Below are 21276 nucleotides of genomic sequence, written 5' to 3' on the forward strand. Positions count from 1 at the left end.
CACAAGAACCAGCTTCCTGGTAACTCCTGATGTTATACCTCCTCATCCTCCCACATCACGGCTGCTGCTATGACTGGATGTCTCCTTATTGGGAATAAATATCCCTACTTTGAGGCCAATACTATCATTGGCCATATCCATTTCTATGACTTTTTGAGAGGTCACATGGGGCATTCTTTTGTCCCATGCTTGAGATCTTACCACAGTGTGTATTACAAAGCTTGGTAGAGCAGCAAATCTAGCACTACAATTTAGCAAGAGGAATGTAAAAGATGATTGCTCTTTTAACAGACCATGCTGAAGACCATCCTCCTGGAGTAAGGGTATCACTGCTTACAATGGTGAGAAGTCCACAGAAATGTTACCTTTTCTAATCATTGATGATAAGAATCAAGAGTTTACAATCTTGTTGGGCATTCTGGGCACAGCAGAGAAGAATATACAGGGCATTCCTATGACAGCTTGTGTGATGTTTATTTTTGGTCCTGATAAGAAATTGAAGCTGTCATCCTCTATTTAGCTACCACTGGCAGAAACTTTGATGAAATTCTCAAAGTAGTTATTTCTTTCAAGCTGACATTGGAAAAGACAGTTGACACCCTGGCTACTTGGAGGAATGAAGACAGAGTGATGGGCCTTCCAATCATCTCTGAAGACATAACCAAAAAATTTCCCTAAAGGAGTCTTTACCGAGGTACTCCCATCTGGCAAAAAAGACCTCCGCTATACTCTCCATCTGTAAAATTCTCTGAGAAGTTGGTGCTGGAACTGCTTGCTTAGCATAGTAGGCCAGAGGATGCTAGCTGCTAATGATGCTTTCCTGCAGCAATTTTGTAAAAACATCCTGGTACCATCCTAAAAAAAAAAAGAAAAAAAAAGAGAAAAAAAAAAGAATTGCTTTTGATGCAGTTTGCTAATGGTGTATTTCCATTTTCATTTGTTTGAATATTTTTTTCTTTTGATTTCTTCTTTGATCCATTTGTTGTTCAGAAGTGAATTGTTTAATTTCCACATGTATTTATAAAATTTCCAGCTTTCTTCTGTTACTGATTTCTCATTTCATACCATTGTGTTTGGAAAAAATACCTGGTATGATTTCAGTCTTAAATTTGTTAAGACTTGTTTTGTGGCCTAACATAGAAACTACTCCAGAGAATATTTCATATGTGCTTGAGAAGAAAATGTATTCTGTTGCTGTTGGATGGAATATTTTGTATATGTCTGGTAGGTCCATTTGGTCAAAAGTATAGTTCAAGGCCAATGTTTCCTTATTATATTTTCTCTCTGGATGATCCATACATTGTTAAAAGTAGGGCATTGAAGTGTTCAACTGTAATTGCATTGTCTATTTCTGCCTTCCAATCTGTTAAAATTTGCTTAATCTAGTTAGGTGCTTCAATGAGGCTGCATATGTATTATATTCTATTGATGAATTGACCCCTTTATTATTATATAATAATCTTCTTTTCCTCTTGTTAGAGTTTTTTACTTAAAGTCTATTTTTTTTTCTGATAGGAGTTTAGCTTTATTCATTTGTATTTGCATTTGCATGGAATATCTTTCTTCACCTTTCAGCTTCAGCTTATGTGTGTTTATAAACCTGAAGTGAGTCTCTTGTAGGAATCACATAGTTGGTTCTCATTTTTATTTTATCCATTCAGTGACTCTGTCCTTTGGGAAATTTAATTCATTTACAGTTAATTATTGACAATTAGGGACTTACTTTTGCCATTTTGTTAATATTTTGAATGGGGAATGTTTTGCAGTTCCTTTGTTCTTTTCTTCCTCTCCTGCTATCTTTCTTGTGATGTGATGATTTTCTGAAGTGGTATACTTTGATTCCTTTCTCTTTAACTTTTCTGAATCTACTATAGACTTTTGCTTTGTGGTAACTATGAGGCTTACATAAAACATCTTAAACTTACAACAATCTGTTTTAAGCTGATAACAATTTAAATTTAATCACATACAAAACTCTACCTTTTTATTCCTCTTCCCATTAAATGTTTTTGATGATATAATTTGTATCTTTTTTATATTGTACACCAATTAAAATTATTATACCAATAGTTATTTTTAATACTTTTATCTTTTTTTATATTGGAGTAAAGCAAATTCTGCAACATCAGTATAGTATTAGAGTACTTTGAATTTGACCATATTTACATTTACTAATGAGTTTTACATTTTCATATGTTTTTATGTTATGAATTAGTGTCCTTTTATTTCAGCTTAAGAAATCCTTTTAGCATTTCTTATAAGGCAGCGCTAGTGGTGATGACTCTCTCAGCTTTAGCTTGTCTGGGAAAGTCTTTAATTCTTCATTTCTGAAGGACAGCTTTGCAAAGCATTCACAATATTCATGCTGGCACTTTGCATATATCATCCTATTCTCTCCTGGCCTGAAAGATTTTTCTCTTTTCTCTTTCTTTCTTCCTTCCTTCCTTCCTTCCTTCCTTCCTTCCTTTGTAGATTTTATTTATTTATTTGAGAGAGAGAGAAAACATGAGCAGGATGGAGGGGCAGAGGGAAAGAGAGAAGCAGACTCCCCACTGAGCAGGGAGTCTGACCCAGGGCTCAATCCCAGGACCCTGAGATCATGACCTGAGCCGAAGGCAGATGCTTAACCAACTGAGCCACCCAGGTGCCCTTGCAAGGTTTCTGCTGAGAAATCCTATCATAGTCTGGAGGGTGTTCTCGTGTATGAGAGGAGTTTATTTTCTTTTGTTGCTTTCAAAATTCTCTTTGTCTTTGATTTTTGACAGTTTATTATAAAGCATCTCAGTGAATTCCTCTTTGGGCTTTACCTGTATGAACTTCAGGTACCTGGATGTTTTAACTCTGCCCAGATTTGGGGAATTTTTAGCCCTTATTTCTTTAAATGAGATTTTTACCCCCTTTCTCTCTCTTCTCCTTTGGGGACTCCTATATTATGAAAACTGTTTCTTCTGATAGTGTCCCATAATTCATGTAGGTGTTCACCACTTTTTTTCATTCCTATTTCTCACTTGACTGTATAATTTTAGATGCCTTGTATTTGAGTTCATAGATTCTTTCTTCTGTTTAATCAAGTCTGATGTTGATGCTTACCACTTCATTTTCATTTCATTCATTGTATTCTTCATCTCCAGAATTTCTGCTTGATTCTTTTTTTTTAATGATTTCTTTCTGTTGGCTCTCTTATTTTGTTCATGTATTGTTTTCCTGATTTCATTAAGTTGTCTGTTTTCTCTTGTAGCTTGGTGAGCTTCCTTAAAATAATTATTTTGAAAATTGTTTTTTTTTTTTTTTTTAGTCAGGGAATTCACAGATTTTCATTTTTTTGATCAGGGAATTCAGAGTTTTCCTTTTTTTGTGTGTGGTCAGTTACAGGAAAATAATCGTTTTCCTTTGGTAGTGCAATGTTTCCTTGCTTTTTTGTGATCCTTGAGTCCTTGCATTTCTGTCTTCTTATTTGAAGAAGCAGTCACCTCTTCTATTCTTTACTCACTGGCCTCAGGAACTAGATACCTATACCTGGTCACAGTCCAACTGGGGAGTCTGAAGGTTTCTCAGATGTTTTCTATGGATGTGCCCGCACATGTTGTTCCCTCTTGAGGGAATTTTTAAGATTCTCTATCCTTTATTGATCCTGCAAAACTGCATTAAGTGCTGAGAGTCTCCTATTTGTTTTCCCTAGAGTGGTGCCCTGAAATGCTCAACTTTCTGAGCATTCTCCCAATCTCACAGAGCAAGGCTGGCATTCTGCACTTAGTTGTTTGCAGGCTCTCTTCTGCTGTCTGAGGAACCATGTGCTGGGAGTTGGTCCTGGGGGTAGGATGGTAAGAGGGTATTGGTGGGATGTGGTTATCTATGGGTCAGTTGTGGAAGCCTATAGGCAAGATATTCCCAGTGGCTTGTGGGCAGGTTTCCTGAAGGAGTTCACAAGTCAGTTAATAGGAAGAAGTGGTGAGTAATATCCCTTTAATGAGTTTGGAGACCTGGCTGCTATTCCCACCCTCTATCAACCCTCAGTCTTGCTCACTTCAGTAATTTAGGTAAGATGGAAAAAAGTGTGCCTCTTGACATCCCGCATGTCTGGGGAAGCTGGGCACTTACTCACATGCTCTCACATTTCCCCATGGGAGAAATCATGGGCCATTGGATCTGTCCTGGCATGGAATCATGCCGCCTTGGGGAGGGCTGATGCAGGAAAAGTGAAACTGTTCTTGATTCCCTCTTTAACATATCTATTCTTGGATGTCTTTGCTCCAGTTGTGTGCTAGAACTTCTCTGCTAGATGCCCAGAAAGGTGCTTGTCCAAAGATGACTACCAAAATCGATATTCCATGGAGGGGTGATGGTAGGAAACTCTTATTTTGCCACCTTTTATATCACCTTGTAGTTTTCAGCATATCTCAAATTTGTTAAATTTCTAAATATTTTATTTATTTTGATTCTATTCTAAGTCAAACTGTTTAATTCATTTTTCAGATAGTTCATTGCTAATATGTGGATGTAATAGAAGTGGTGAAAGCAAATATTCTTGTGTTATTACTGTCTTTAGAAGGAAACCATTCAGTCTTTTACCATTAAATGTGATGCTAGCTGTGGATTTTTTGTAGATGCCCTTCATCTGGTTGAGTAAGTTCTCTATATTTCTAGTGGAAGGTGTGTTTTTATCACAAAGAAGTATTAACTTTTGTTAAATGCTTTTTCTGCATCTATCAAGTTGGTCCTTTTTTCTTTTTTTTTTTGATCCTATGATATGGTGTATTACATTAATTGGTTTTCAGATATTAAGCCAACCTTGTATTCCTGGATGTAAATTCTGCCTGGTCATAGTGTGTAAACCTTTTTATATAATGTTGATGTGGTTTCATAGTACTTTTTTAAAAAGGATTTTTGCATCTATATTCATATGAAATTTTGGCATGTATTTTTTCTTGTGACATCTTTGGTGTCTGTATTTGGTAATATTGGCATCATTGAATGAAATAGGAAGTATTCTCTTCTATTTTTGGAAAATTTGTGAAGAATTAATTCTTTTTTAAGTCATCAGCATAAATTACAGTGATGTTTTATTTCTTTTTGAGTCATTTTTAGTAGCTTGAGTCTTTCTAGGAATTTTTCCATTCATCTAAATTATGTTGGAACACTATTGTTCATAGTATTTTTTTCATAATCCTTTCAATTTTTATAAGGTTGGTAATAATGTGTCTGCATTCATTCTTCTTTTTTTTTTTTGCATTCATTCTTGATTTTAGTAATTTGAGCCTTTCTTTTTGGTCTAACTAAAGTTTTATCAATTTTATCTTTTTGAAGAACCAGCTGTATATTTTATTTTCTTTATTATTTTTCTTTACCTATTTCATTAATTTGGGTTCTTTTTTTTTTTTTTTTATGATAGTCACAGAGAGAGAGAGAGAGAGGCAGAGACACAGGCGGAGGGAGAAGCAGGCTCCATGCACCGGGAGCCTGATGTGGGATTCGATCCCGGGTCTCCAGGATCGTGCCCTGGGCCAAAGGCAGGCGCCAAACCACTGCGCCACCCAGGGATCCCCCATTAATTTGGGTTCTAATGATTATTTTCTCCTTTATGCTTGCTTTGATTTTAATTTATTCTTTTTTTCTACTATCTAAAGTGAAATGTCAGATCACTGTTTGAGTTTTTTTTTTAACATACACATTTACAGCTATTAATTCCTAAGAATTGCTTTAACTGCATTTTTTAACTATTAGTATGTTGTATCTTTATTTTTGTTCATCCTAAAGTAATTTCTAATTTTTCTTTTGAATTCTTCATTTACCCATTGGTTATTTAGTTATGTAGAGTCTAATTTCCTCATTATTTGTGAATATCTCAAATTTCTTTTTGTTATTAATCTTTAATTTCTCTCCAGTGTGATCAGAGAAATACTTTCTAAATTTTGAAACCTTTTATATTTACTGAGGCTTGTTTTAGAGCCTAGCACATAGTTTATCCTGGAAAATGTTCCATGTACTCAGACAAATGTGTATTCTGCTGTTGTTAGAATTCTATGTTGTTACATAGAATATTCTATGTCTGTTAGGTCTATTTTAGATATATTTTCAACTTTTCTATTTCTTTTGTTGATATTCTGCTCAGATGTTCTATTCATTATTGAAAGGGGGTATTGAGTCATTCAATTACTATTGTCAGGTTTTCTATTTTTCCTTTCAATTTGTTTGTTTTTGCTTCATGTATTTTGGGGCTCCCACTGTTAGGTGCATATATAATTGTTATAATGTCCTAGTAGACTGACCCTTTCATCATTACAAAATGCCCTTTTTATATCTAGTAACTTTTTTCATTTTAGTCTACTGTGTTTGATAATATTTTATTATATTATATTATCCGTTCTAGATTCCCTGTGGTTGCTGTTTGCATGATATACCCTTTTCCATTCTTTTACTTTCAATCTATTTGTATCTTTGAATATAAAATGCTTCTTCTGTAGACAGCATATACTTGGATCAGGTATGCTTATCTGGTCTGACAATCTCTGCCTTTTGATTAGATTATTTAAGCCATTCATATTTAATGTTATAATTGATATAATTGTATTTATGCCTGCTATTTTAGTTTCTAAATTTTTACTTTCTATTATCTCATGTCTTTTTTGTTTCTATTCCTCCTACTTCTCTCTTTTGGATTAAATAAATATTTTTTTGGGTTATACTTTAATTACTATAATTACTTTTTCATGATTTTAAAATTTATTTTGTCTGTGATTACTCTAGGGATTACTATATACATCTTATCAGAATCTACTTTAGATTTATACAAACTTAATTACAGTGTGATACAGAAACATCACTTCTGTACAACTCTTTTCTCTCCCTTTTGGACTATTATTGTTATACATATTATATATACATTATATATACATATATATGCATATTACTAACCCACCAATATATTGTTATAATTATTACTTTGTATAATTTTATGCTATTAAACTAGCTGAGTAAAGAGAGGAAAACAAGCTTATATTTACAGAGTTTGTTTTATTAACCTTATTTACTCTTTTTGGTTCTCTGCATATGTTCCATGGATTCAAGTTACCATCAAGTGTCATTTCCTTAGCCCAATAAGACTTTGTTAACATTACCCTTCTTTGTACTATTGTTGGCAAATATATTTCTACATGTTCTTATCTAATCATATAATTGTATACATGGTATTTTATACAATTGTGTTTTAAATCAGTTAAGAAAAATAAGAGACATGCATTTATACTACCTTTTATAATTAAAATGAATTCTTTTCTTTATATAATAACATTTTAACTAAATGTTATGGGGGGTTGCATCCCCCCTCCAACAAATTCACATGTTGAAGCCTCAATGTGATAGTATTAGGAGGTGAGCCATTGATGATATTAATGTCCATGATAATATTAATGTCCTTAGAAGAAGAGTTTCCTCTCTGCCTGTACACAAAGAAAAGATCATGTGGACATACAGAGATGTTTGTTACCTACAAGCCAAGATATGAGGCCTCAGCATGTAACCTACCCTGACAACACCTTGATCTTAGACTTCCCAAACTCTAGAACCATGAGAAATAAATTCATATTGGTTAAGTCACCTAATTTATGATATTTTATTGTGGCAATATGAGATGATTAAGGCATAAATTAACAAATTCAAGCAGGGGTAGTGTTTGAGGTCAGTATCTGTGTTTTGATCTTGGGGGGTTTCTTCTTTGCTCTTTCACTGACTCTCTCTGTGAACTAGCTGGCCTATGATTCTGTTTGGTGTTCTTAATTAAGAGGAGCTATTGTTTTTGAGGGCTCTTTTAAATTTTTTTTTAAACAAACCGCTGCGCCACCCAGGGATCCCTTTGAGGGCTCTTAATTTAAAAAATAAAGTGCTAATTTCTTCAATATATACAAATCAATTAGAAAAAGAAAAAAATCCGAACAATATGGGCGAAACATATGAATATACAGATTTAAAAAATAAATATTTGTGATTTTTAAACATATAGATTGTCAACCTCACTTATAATTTTAAAAAAATACAAATTAGAGCTATACAAAGATTACATTTTCATGTGTAAGGTTGGCAGGAATGAAAAAATGATAACACAGTCCCAACATTGTTGGTGAGGATATAAATTGTTACAATAATCTCTGAATGGTGCTTTGACAATACCTATCAAAATCACAAAAGCCCATATTCATATTCTAAGGATTTATCCTAGAGATATACTGGCAAATGTGAAAGATAATGTATATATATACACTCATTAATCATTGCTGCACTCTTTGTAATAGCAAAAAGCAGAAAACCTTCTAATATGAGGTTGTTTAAATAAATTATGTCACATCGGTTTGTGGTAAATTGCACACTAGCTCCATTTCTTCAGATTTTCCTCTGTACAAGCCTTTTACTGTATCATTTTGTAGTGCTCTTCTACTATGGATGTAGTTCCCTGCTCTTTAGCCTTAGCACATGATTTGCTTTGGCTGATAGCATGTTGACAGATGTGATGCCGGCAATATTTGGAAAAGGACTTACCTGGTTTAGGCTTCCCTTCTATTGTGCTTCTATAGTTGTCAAGAGAAGAACATGCCTCGGCTACTCCATTCATTTTAGGAGGAAGGTCATAGTCATTTGGAGAAGAACTGTCTTCAAATAGGCGTCTCAGTCAGGCCCAGCCTAGAGTAGGGCATATCAGTCAGTTTCTAGAAGCAGGAGTAAACCCAGATTAGCAGAGTTTGCCAACCAACTCCAACTCAGATTATACAATCCTGCAGGTGCATACACTATACACATAAAGAATTGTTTCAAGGCACTGAATTTTGAGATGGTTTATTACATAGCTATACATAGCTAATACACTGCAATGGATACCATCTATCCACAAAAGAGTTCTATATTATAGTAATAAGAAATAGTCTCTGACACTTATGGTTCAATTAAATTAAATACAGAACACTGTAAAGTAGTCAATCATTTGTGAAAATAAATTTGCATACATATGCGTATGACTAGAAGGATGCACAAGAAAAGCTGATAAAAGTTAGTTGCCTATAGAAAGGTTAACCAGATAGCTGAAGGACAGGAGGAGTGGAAAGAGAATTTCCCTTGTATACCTTTTTGTTACTTTTTAATTTTCAACTGTTTAAATAAATTATGTATGTTAAAAAATAAATTGAGGGCAGCCTGGGTGGCTCAGCAGTTTAGCACCAGCTTCAGCCCAGGGCGTGATCCTGGAAACCTGGGATCAAGTCCCATGTCAGATTCCTGCATGGAGCCTGCTTCTCCCTCTCCCTGTGTCTCTCATGAATAAATACATAAATAAATAAATCTGTAAAGAAATAAAAAATAAAATAAATTATTTTTTTAAATTCAGGGTATTCCTTGTGCTCTGAATTCTTCTAGCAATTGTTAGAGCAGAAAAAAATTCTGAAATCAGTTCAGTTTTTCTTCCTTCACAAATGCCAGTTTTTTGCTTAAATGTTTCTGGGATTCTTTACTTTTCTCTTAAATTGTGAGTTTCAGCAGTATTTGTCTAGTTGCATAGTTCTAGTTTATTATTATTTCTTAATAGCTAGAATGTATATATATATATATACTCTTAATTAAAACTCAGTCCCATGGGGCTTCTGGGTGGTTTAATCAATTAAGTGTTGAACTCTTGATTTTGGCTCAGATCATGATCTCAGGGTCATGGATGGGATGGAGCCCCAATCTGACTCCATGTTCCGCTTCTGCTTGAGATTCTCTTTCCTTCTCCCTCTGCTCCTCCTCATGCACTCTCTCCCTCAAATAAATAAATAAACAAATATTTTTTAAAAAACAAAAATTCCATGAGAACAAACAGCCCCAGTTAGAAAATGGACAAATGAATTGATCAGACACTTCATGAACGAAGATAACACAGGTGCCAAATAAGAACATCAAAAGGTGCTCACTATCACTGACCAATGAAAAGCAAAATGAGATACTATTACATACTTTTTAGAATATCTAAAATTAAAAAGTTTAACCACGTCAAGTGTTAGAAACATGTGGACCAACTGGAAATCTTCACTGCTGGAGGTAATATAAAATAATATAACCACTCTGGAAAACAGTCTGGCAATTCCTGAAAAAGTTAAAAATAAATTTGCCATATGACTTAACCATTCCATCTTTTGTAATTTACCCAGGTGAAATGAAAGCATGTATCCACACAAAGATTTGAACATGACTGTTTATCAGAGCCTTATGTATGATAGCCCCAAACTGGAAGCAAAACTAATATCCATCAACAAGTAAAGGGATAAACAAAATATCCTATATCCATACCATAAAATACTACTCAGTTAAAAAAAAAAAAGAATGAGTTACTGATACTCATAACAACATGGATGTTATCATACTATGTGATTCCATTTATATAAAATTCAAGAAAATTCAAACTAATCTATAGTGATAGAAATGAAATCAATGGTTGCATGGGGATGAATTTGGGTAGAGGTAATATGTAGATGGAATGATCATTAAAGGTCATGAGGAAACTTTTGAGGGTGATAAATATGTTCATTTTCTTTATTCAAGGGTACACATAAGTCAAAACTTACCAAGTTAGGCGCTTTAATTATATGCAAAAGAAAACTGAAAAAGAGGGCAGCCCTGGTGGCTCAGCGGTTTAGCACCGCCTTCAGCCCAGGGCCTGATCCTAGAGACCTGGGATTGAGTCCCACATCGGGTTCCCTGCATGAAGCCTGCTTCTCCCTCTGTCTGTGTCTCTGCCTCTCTCTCTCTGTGTCTCTCATGAATAAATAAATAAAATGTTAAAAAAAAAAAAAGAAAATTGAAAAAGAAACCAAATGTTAGAATTTGTAAAGCTGAGCAGTAACTACACAGATTTTTGTTATACTGTGTTTTCTATATTTAATAACAAAATATTTACATTCAATTCAAAAAGAAAACTAGATTTCCCACACTTCAGATAATTGATTTAATAAACTTGTGGAAACAATAAGTTTTCATGAAAACAGGGCCCCTGCCTGTTTTATTCACCATTGCATTCTTAGTTCTCAGTACAGTGCCTAGAAGCACTCATCATACACTTCAAAATTATTTATCTAATAAGTTACAAATAAATTCAGCTTATTCATAATAACTACTGGTTATTTTCTTATTTTAAAAAATCTTCCAGTTCCTATGGTAAAGCTTAGAAATTATGGAACAATTTTAGAGTGATAGCCCGTACTGTGGTGTGTAGTTGATATTATCAGAAAACTCTATTATCTATCTATCTATCTATCTATCTATCTATCTATCATCTATCTATCACCTACCTGCCTACCTATAGCTATATATTCTATATACGTTTACATTCAGGCAACTTGTACCAACAAAGTCCTATTGGCACCCTGTCTGATTATTAAACACTTATTAGTCCATGTTTGCATGTACCATTCTGATTGCTAAACAATTTTGAGGATCATCCCTTCATAAATGTCATCACATCAGTGTTCTTGGGTTCAAGTACTTCATGATGCTACACAACCTTCCAAAAGGTTTTGTTCAAGTTCAGTACAGGCATCCTTTGGCATGCACTCAGTACCAACTCCTTTATTCTACTATCATCCACACTGCTCAAGCCATATGACTGACCTTGGTTTGATTTTGTCTCGGTAGTTAAACTCTTGACTTCCATTTTTATTTTCACTGCCAAGGTGATGTGATAAATCTCTATTCCAAAACACACAATATATTTAGTTCTCTCTTCTTGGGCTTTTATATCAGGATCTAAACTAAATCTGATACATATTCACTTATTGGCCTCAAATATTTCAAGCAGTTCTAGCAGGCAACTTATTAACCTATGTATTTTAACTCACTGAATAAGACTTATAAAATACATTAGAGAGGCTTGGGTCCTGTAGCCAAGTTTTGGCCTAAGTCTGTCTGCTGAACCTCTGCCATGGACATGCAATAGATTACCTGTCAATGTGTCAGGATTTGACATTTTTTAAAGGAGAATTTCTGACTTTGGAGGTGGTTCTGTATGGAAGACAAAGTAAGTACCACAATAAAAAGCACATTAATAAACATTTATTGAACTGTATTAAATTTAATTGAAATTAATTGAATTTGGATGGTGGATACAATTACAACTGCTCCCATTTCTTGACTGAATTCCCGTTTTGGTTTAGAACCCAGTTTGGGCAAGGACTAGAGAAATGGAAAAGCTTCAATGTCACTTTCAAAGTTGAATTACTTAACATTAGAAAAAGAGTATTAGGTAATATCACTGATTTAAATATTTATCAGAATTTCCTTTGAAAAAAATAATTTCAACCAAATAAGGTAGATTTTTATTTAAACAAAATTCACTATTCTATTCTTTACTCTAGGTATTTTTCAGCTTATTACAGCCAAATTTGACTCTTCATTCTAGAATTATTAGAATTTCTCCTGGACATCACTGAAAATATTGAAATTATTTATAATGTTATAATTTTTTGAATGATAAAGGTCTGTATTCCTACCTCCATACTGAGTAAGTCACCACAACTTATAGATTCTAGCTTTTAAATATCTGTATAGGTTATTTTTAAAACTTGTATTTCCTTTTTAAAGCCAGTATTTTATGAAACCCCTCTTTACATAAAATTTACCTTCACACATAAATTGTAAGTATATACTATAATATAATATAAAGGAGAATAATTAAATATTAAATAATATTAACCTGTAAGTGTTTGGGCATAACTATATTAGAAGACCTAATGTGGTAATATACTTCCACCTATTTATAAACAGGCTGATATTTAAGAGAAAGTAGACCAATATTCAAATAAATAGTGAAAATAATTTTTCTTTATATTAGACATTTTGAAGTAAGATCACCGTGGATGCAATAACTACAAATGCAAACTGATACTGTAGGTTGTATTAGAGATTCAAATAGCATGAGTGGCATAGCTGTCAGAAATAAAATTTTATAAAGTTCCAAACAAAACAATATAACTGTAAATACTTGCAGTTTCAATGTAAAATGGAGTTGTTTCTAGGCTGAGATAATTATAATCTGGTTTTTCATCTACAAGAATGTCTAGGTGGATATTGGAATGTCATGTAGGTAGCAGAACAACTTTTCATTGCATATTATCCCTGGCCTCTACGCACTAAATATCAATCATAGGGACAGCCAGAAAAAAATGCCTCCACAAGTATTCAAAGTGTCCACCAGGGGCAGTATCACTCTGTTGAGAACCACTGGTCTATGTAACCTGTTCCTGCCTTGCTAATCTTTTACCACTACTTTAGTTAGGTTCTGCAACAACTAGCACTTGGATCTCTCAACTTCTCTCCCTGTCCTTAGTCTTTTCTGCCCATATTTCACCTTTCAAACAGATAGCAAAAGCGATCTTCCTAAAATGCACATCTGGTTCTGTCATTTCCTAGCTGAATATGGTCAGAGGCTCCCCAACCATAAGGGATGAAGTCAAACTTTTTAGAAAAGAAAACAGCAATCTGATCCCACTATATTTCAAATTTGACCTTGTACACCCTCCAACATGTGCTGTGCTCTTCCCCATGTATTCTCTAGATGTGAACGAGTTCTCTGAGTCTTTCTACCAACTTGCCCATCTGTGGTCTCTGAGTTCTTACTAATAATTCAAAAAGTTATTCAAGCATTGCTTCTACAGTGAAGCCTTCTCCAGACAATCTCTCCTCATGCTTACTGTTAGATAGTCAGCCTCTGCCACTAGACTGTGAATTTAATCTGACAGTAAGGATTTTTATGCTCTCTACCTTTGCACCTCAAGAACCTCAATGAGGTAGAGGCCATATGGAAAAAAGTCTTAAAAAGTTAAACACTTTCAGAGTTGAATGAGCCTCTAATATTAGCTATTTGGAGTTCTGCAGATTACCATATAGTTTATTTATCTTTCAATATTTTTCCTTGAAGAATCACATATTTCCATCCAGTTTAACCTCTCCACCAACTATGGCACTCTACCTTGTTCTTTCTTTAGTATTTATTTAAACTCCAATACATTTGGAAACATCTTTGTTATATTTTTCTTTTACTAGCTCCAACCCCCAATGTACGGACTCATGAAAAAAATGTCCTTTTTGACCCAACCCAAGTTTATAATTTACTTAATTTATTTAGCTTTACATAATTTACTTAATTTAGCTTTAGTTTAATTTTTTACTTAATTTACCTTCTTTATATATCTTAGACAAGAAGCCCATATCTTTGTTGTTTGTTGTGGTTTAAAGTACTGATTCATGGTTTTATGACATACGTGCTTGATGTTATTCACCAATACTTGATTTTGTTTTAGATTATTTTTCAGATTTGAGAGTATTTACCTTTATCAGTTATTTTGCTAATTTAAAGCAGAGACCAAAATTAATTAAGTGGTCTTAAATTATGTTGATGTTTGTCCATGTTGAATTACTTGGCTTCCCTCTGCCTCATGAGGGTGGCCATAATCAATCATCCTTTTTTTTTTTTAATACTACATTATTCCTTGCCTTCCTAGGACTTAACAACTATATTTCAGCAATTTATTAATGACTTTCCTTTGGGTCATTAGAAGAAAAGTAGATCTTGTAGAGACAATCTAAATAAATGATAGTACAGAGACATTTTCCTGGAGGCTACAAAGTGACCTATTGAAATACACTAAATTGGTTCTTCTCCATTAGGACATTCAGATCCTCCTTTTATTTCATTTTGGAATGAAAGAATAAATGGGGAACAAATGTGCTCTGAAATCTTCTGTCCTCCTCTAGAGCATGGAAATAGCATCTCACACAAAAATTTTTCAAGCTGTCAGGAGTAAGGCAAATATGATAATTTAAGATAATTAAATGCTTAAGACAATCCAAATAGAATGGATCCTACTAAGCTTTTCTCACTTGAAGGAAACTTCTTTAAAAAGCAGTTACTGATCTAAACGTCTTTCAATAAGGCAATTTAAAAAATGTGGTATAACAATTCAAAGCACGGAATATTTTGCAATCTTTAAAGAAGAAGAAAGCAAACCTATATGTATGGACATAGAATGATATATGATTGTCCTAAAATAAGAAATTTTATGAATAATACATACACTATGATCCCATTCATATAAAAATAGCAGAAACAATTAAAATATATACAAGAGAGAGGAGACTGGAAAGATACACAACAAATTGCAGTCAATGTTGTACATTGAAAGCTTTAGTTTCTGTGACTGTTTCTTCCACCAGGGTACAAGTTCCCTGGCTGTCAGAGCAAATAAGGGTATGCCCAGTTAAATTAGAATTTCAAGTAAACAATGGATTTTTTTTTTTACTATTATACATCCCAAATACTATGTAGGACATACTTATACTAAAAAATTATTCATTATTTATCTGAAATTCAAATTTAACTGGATGCCCTGTATTTGTTTTGTTTGCTAATTCTGGCAATTCTACTGTAAGAGGACCATAACTATTCATCTTTATACTTTTATCATTAGCATACTTAAAGATATAAAGTTGCACAATAAATCCTGAGAGGGAGACTAATCCAGGAGGGCACAATAATAACAGGCAATTTTGCTAAGTGTGTTACATATATTATCTCAATTCTAATGCAAATGCCTTAAAGTTTTATTAGCGGTTCTATTTTACAGAATAAGAAACAGAGGTATACAAAGGCAAACAGTCAATGAGGGAGCTAGAGATGATCCCAAGTTTCTGGGTCCTAATTTAGCAGCCATAGCCAACTGCCAGCTGCAGGGAGCAATAAGGAGAAAAGGGGAAAGAGAACCAGGGTGAGGCTTTGGTTCTGTCAAAGTGTAGCGGAGCAGGACCGCACAAACTCCTTAATCTTGCTAGAGTTGGAATGTAGGGTATGTAGGAGAGGCAGACGACTCTGGGCCCCCGTATCCACCACTCATCCAAACAAATTACATAATTTATTTTTGCCTCAATTTTCTTGTCTGTACAACTGGAGTAAGAGGACCTACCTGAACACTGCCACGATGAGTATAAGACATAATTTCTTTAAAAGCGATCACAAGGCTTAGCTAGGGAAAGAACACTCAGTCCATGCTAGTTATTACTGGCCTAGAACCCCAGTTTTTTCATTTGTAAAACAGAGTAACAACATCAATAAGCAGACAGGAGTACTAATGACATAAATATTGCCAAGTTGATTTGAGTATTAGATGAGAAATATGTATTACCTTTCACAATTCTTTTCTTTTTCTTTTCTTTTTTTTTTTTTTTTTTACCTTTCCCAGTTCTAAAGTGCTTCTCATTCTCGAGTACTTGCATTTTGGATCAAAACCAGAGTTCATACCACGCCAAAGCATTGCTACAATTTCCCCCCTGAGTAATTAATTTTGTTTTAAAAATTATCATAAAGTAAAATCAATTCTTTGGTGTATAAAGTTTAATTAATTTTAACCCATATAGAATTATGTAACCGCTACTACAGTCTGGATACAGAACATGACGATAGCTTTTGAGATTCTTTGTTCAAAGTGTTTCACATTCTTGTTGCAAAACACTTAAAAATAAGAGGGAAAAAAAAAAACTTAGATAACCCTGAAGATATCAATTAACAAGACTGGCTTTTTGTACAAATCTCGGCAGACTCCAACCCCTCTAGGTCTTGTCTGGGTCGTTTTTGCTGTTGACTCTGCAAGACTATCTCTTTCTAAAAAGTAATCAGGAATCAGCTTGAGGGTTGGGGCATTTCTTCACGCTACAGGGACGTATCACAGGCACAAACTTCAGCATTCCTTATTTGCTCCTTTTTATGTTACCTTCCAGAACTTAATTTTCCCAACTATTTCCTTTAATTGCCATTCTCCCTCTCAAATGAAGAACCTGGGACTACCAGCACCTTCTCACCCTCTCAGGAAAATTCTGGGAATACAGAGTCCTTGAGAGAGCAAGGGTGGAGCCTCCAGGACCCTAAAGCCCTCCGATACATCTGCTCCTCCAGGTAAGGAGTCAATCTGTCCCTTCCCCCGACTCCATCCTCTCCGCTTCCCCCTTCTGGCCAGGCATCCCCGGAAGGATAGACTTCTGGACCAAACTTCTGTCCTCCAAGAGCGGCCACTTTCCATCCCCCATTCCGCCGCGTGGGCTCTCCCAGTTTAAGTAACTTGCGCTGACACACCGGGGCCACATCCGCTTTCCTGGGTGACTCAAGTCATTGCTATTTGCCTTTTCTTTCTAGGATGCTTTGGCTGCTGTTTTCTTCCCTCTGCTTTTAATTTGGGGAGAAAAAAAGGCAATGAATCAAGAAGGAATCTTGTCTCCACTGATCCTCCCCCACCCCTCTAAAGTTGGCTCTCTCCGTTCTGAAGTTCCGTGACTATCCAAGAAGGGGGGGGGGGGGGGGTTAGGCAGGACGGGACAGGTGGGGACGCATAATCACACCTAAACCTCAAGGAGGCATGTAAGGTACACTTTGGTGGTTAGACTTTCTGAAGCTCCCTTGCAGCTTGCTGGGCGTTTTGCAGCCGCCGCTGTACCTTTTCTGCTCTTTTCTTGATGTCGCGGCTTCGCGTTGCGCTGTCACGCCTGAATCTATCTCCTTGCGGCCCTAGGTCCCTAAAATCAGGGTGAACTGCACGAGATTCACCCGCGGTTTTCTTCACGTCCAAGGTAAATACAGTAGGCAAAATGAGGAACCACCAAAGGATACAGGGGAGGGGGGAGACAGAGGGATTCCCTCACCTTTTCCGACACGTTCCTTGTTAATTTTCCCCCGGAGGAAGCGCGCGGCCCAGGTGCCCCCCTGCACCCCAGAATCCTTCCTTAAGCCCCCCTGCTGCGGGCGGCCGAGGTGGGCGGCGCGGCGGGGGAACTGCCTCCAGCAGGCCCGCCCTCCCCCGCCCCCCGGGTTGGTTTTTCCCAGCCGCGGAGGTTGGGCCAGGGGCTGGGGTGCGCGGGGAGTCGGCGCCCGCAGCGCCGAGCGGAGAAGTCGCCGAGACTCGGGGCGCCCTGCGCGGTCGTGGGAGGTGAGCGGTGGGGAGCCCGCGGCGGAGGCGCACCCGGGGGCGCGGGCACCCCCCTCCTCTGGAGGCAGAGTAGCGCAGCTCCGGGGTCCCACGGCCGCTTTGTTCGCGGCGTCCCCCCTCCTCCTTGGAGCGGACTCGAACCCCCCTCCAGGATCGGAGGGGCTAGCGGGGGCGCGGCCCGGGGAGGAGGGAGGGGGGAGAGGGGAGGGCGGAGGGAGGAGGGGGCGGCGACAGCTGCTGGGTCCTCCACTTCCTGCTAATCCGGGAAGGTACCAAAAGAGATCAAAAGACTCCTGTAACCTGAAACTTCCCTCTCCTCCAAACCTGGACCGGGGAGGAGAGGTCCGGGCGGGGGCGGGGACCCCGGAAGGCAGGTCGGCGGCGGGGGCGGCGGGGGCAGGAGCTGGGAGAGTGAGAAGTTCGGTCGGGAGGGCGCTGGGGATTCAGCGAGAAGTTAGACCGGGGAGGGGGGTGGGGGGCGGGGGGCGGGGGGCGAGTCCGCCGGAGGGGAGGAGGGCGGGAGGCCGGGAGGGGTGTGTATATATGTAGTGTGGGCCCGGGCCGAAGGAAGACTTTGTGCTGGGCGCCCCGGGACGCGCGCCCCTCTCCCGGGTAAGCGTGTGCGTGGAGCTGGGGCGGGGGGGGGGGGGCTGGGGACCGAGGGGGGCGACGCGGCTGGGAGAGCCCGGGTCCCGCTCTCGGGGGAGCTGCCGGGTCGGGCCGCCGCCGCGCCTCACGCTTCTCTCCCGCCTGCCCCAGGTCCCGGAGCAGACCGAGCGTGCGGCGCCAACAAAAGAGGCCGGGAGGTGCCCCGGGGCGGCGGCTGGAAGACGAGCGGGAGAGGAGGAGCGCCGCGCTGAGCCCCGACCCGCCGCCGTGCGTACTTTCTGGAGGGGGCAGGGGCGCGGAGCCGACCCCGGGAGGGGGGCGCCGGGCGACTCGGGGTCCCGCCCAGCTCCGGCCGCGGCGTCCCTCCTGCGCTCCCACGCGAGGAAAGTTTTCTCCAGCCGCTTCGCGCCGGCCCGCGCCCTCCGGCCCCAGCCCCTGAGCCTGCGGAGCGGGCGCCGTCCCGGCCCAGCTCCGGGGAGAGCCGCGCCGCGATGCCTGGGGGGTGCTCCCGGGGCCCCGCCGCCGGGGACGGGCGGCTGCGGCTGGCGCGGCTGGCGCTGGTGCTCCTGGGCTGGGTCTCCTCGTCCTCGCTCACCTCCTCGGCGCCCTCGGCCTCCGCCTCCGCCTCCTCCGCGTCGCCGCCGGCCTCCGCGGTGTCCGCCCCGCCCCCGCTGCCGGGCCAGTGCCCCCCGGCGTGCGAGTGCTCGGAGGCGGCGCGCACGGTCAAGTGCGTTAACCGCAACCTGACCGAGGTGCCCGCGGACCTGCCCCCCTACGTGCGCAACCTGTTCCTCACGGGCAACCGGCTGGCCGTGCTCCCCGCCGGCGCCTTCGCCCGCCGGCCGCCGCTGGCCGAGCTGGCCGCGCTCAACCTGAGCGGCAGCAGCCTGCAGGAGGTGTGCGCCGGCGCCTTCGAGCATCTGCCCGGCCTGCGCCAGCTCGACCTCAGCCACAACCCGCTGGGCAACCTGAGCGCCTTCGCCTTCGCGGGCCGCGACGCCAGCCCCTCGGCCCCCAGCCCCCTGGTGGAGCTGATGCTGAACCACATAGTGCCCCCTGACGACTGGCGGCAGAACCGGAGCTTCGAGGGCATGGTGGCGGCTGCCCTCCGAGCGGGCCGCGCGCTTCGCGGGCTGCAGTGCCTGGAGCTGGCCAGCAACCGCTTCCTCTACTTGCCTCGGGACGTCCTGGCCCAGCTCCCCGGCCTCCGGCGCCTGGACCTGCGCAACAACTCCCTGGTGAGCCTGACCTACGTGTCCTTCCGCAACCTGACGCGCTTAGAGAGCCTCCACCTGGAGGACAACGCCCTCAAGGTCCTGCACAACGCCACCCTGGCGGAGCTGCAGAGCCTGCCCCACGTCAGGGTCTTCCTGGACAACAACCCCTGGGTCTGCGATTGTCACATGGCGGACATGGTGGCCTGGCTCAAGGAGACAGAGGTAGTGCCGGGCAAAGCCGGGCTCACCTGTGCGTTCCCGGAGAAAATGAGGAACCGGGCCCTCTTGGAGCTCAACAGCTCCCACCTGGACTGTGACCCGGTCCTCCCTCCATCCCTGCAGACTTCTTATGTCTTCCTAGGTATTGTTTTAGCCCTGATAGGTGCCATCTTCCTGCTGGTTTTGTATTTGAACCGCAAGGGGATAAAGAAGTGGATGCATAACATCAGAGATGCCTGCAGGGATCACATGGAAGGGTATCACTACAGATACGAAATCAATGCAGACCCCAGGTTGACAAACCTCAGTTCTAATTCGGATGTCTGAGAAACAGTCGGGGACAGAACAAGGACACCTATGCATGAGACGTAGGCTTAAGCTTTATTTCGTCTAGGCTCGCTCCACTTCCACCCTCCTCCACTCTGGACACCACTGACCTTGACTGAAGGCCGTGAAGGGGATTTGCTCCCTCCTTATGCGAAGTTTCTTGGTGTGTCTTGTTGATGTAAGACGATGAAAAACTGTGCATAGTGTTTTATCCTCTCCCCTTTCTTGGAACTCAACACTTGCGGAGGAATTTTTCAAGTTTCAGCATGAGCAGGGACTCCTGGCTGTCTGTTTCTCTTAGTACAGTTCGAGGTGTAGCCAGTGTACCCACACAGATAGCATTCAACAAAAGCTGCCTCAACTTTTTTGAGAAAAATACTTTATTCGTAAATATCAGTTTTATTCTCGTGTACCTAAATTGTGGAGAAAATAAATGCATTCCATAAACTGCCTGCAGATCTTAGCAAGCTCTTCAAAGTAACTCCGTAGTACACAGGAGCACCTGCATCCGAGAGCATGCTTACATTTTACTGTTCTACCTATTACAAAAAATACCTTGCAACTTCAGCTAACTTCTTTGACAAAGTGAATTACTTTTTTGGTTGCAGTTTATATGAAACTATCCTGAAGTTTTTTTATAAACTGCATTGAGGTCCAACAGACTAAATTGTTAAGAAAAACTTCAATAAAGATTCTTAAAAGAATTACAGTTGTGTTCAAGTTTGCTGTTTGAAGAAAAAAAAAAGGATTAGGGGCAATGATGTTGAATGGTCTTGGTTCTGATGGTATTTAAGGTATTAGTTATAGCTGAAAATGAAAGTGGAGTGGTGTCTCAAATAAACAGACTTTGAAAATAGTTTTGAGACGGTGGATCCTTTCAGGATTTAAATAGAGAATTTGAATATTCATGTAATAGACTTCTCCTG

General features: G+C 39.6%; 1 protein-coding gene, 1 long non-coding RNA gene and 1 pseudogene across 8 annotated transcripts in view; 2 read left to right on the forward strand and 1 right to left on the reverse strand.

Moving 5' to 3' along the window:
* The window catches only part of LOC112926388 (uncharacterized), a 75655-nt gene extending 60353 nt beyond the window's left edge, over positions 1 to 15302 (reverse strand). For both annotated transcript variants that reach the window (XR_011996941.1, XR_003236328.2), the window contains exon 1: positions 8530 to 15302. This is a non-coding gene — a long non-coding RNA (uncharacterized lncRNA). The remainder of the gene's footprint in view (positions 1 to 8529) is intronic.
* LOC112926387 (peroxiredoxin-6 pseudogene) lies at positions 70 to 742 on the forward strand (annotated as a pseudogene).
* A 1390-nt stretch (positions 15303 to 16692) lies between the features above and the next one.
* Positions 16693 to 21054, forward strand: TPBG (trophoblast glycoprotein). Of its 6 annotated transcripts, none has more exons than XM_026007416.2 (2): positions 16693 to 16954; positions 18738 to 21054. In XM_026007416.2, exon 2 carries the CDS (start codon positions 19079 to 19081, stop codon positions 20348 to 20350), a length of 1272 nt encoding a protein of 423 aa, XP_025863201.1. In that variant the 5' UTR covers positions 16693 to 16954; positions 18738 to 19078; the 3' UTR covers positions 20351 to 21054. The 6 variants fall into 6 exon arrangements, with proteins under 6 accessions (XP_025863201.1, XP_025863202.1, XP_025863199.1 ...); XM_026007417.2 differs by lacking the exon at positions 16693 to 16954 and adding an exon at positions 17496 to 17622; XM_026007414.2 differs by lacking the exon at positions 16693 to 16954 and adding an exon at positions 17875 to 17978.
* Positions 21055 to 21276: the final 222 nt, after the last annotated feature.

Source organism: Vulpes vulpes, chromosome 1 (genome assembly GCF_048418805.1).
Source record: "Vulpes vulpes isolate BD-2025 chromosome 1, VulVul3, whole genome shotgun sequence".
NCBI classification, from domain to species: Eukaryota; Metazoa; Chordata; class Mammalia; order Carnivora; family Canidae; genus Vulpes; species Vulpes vulpes.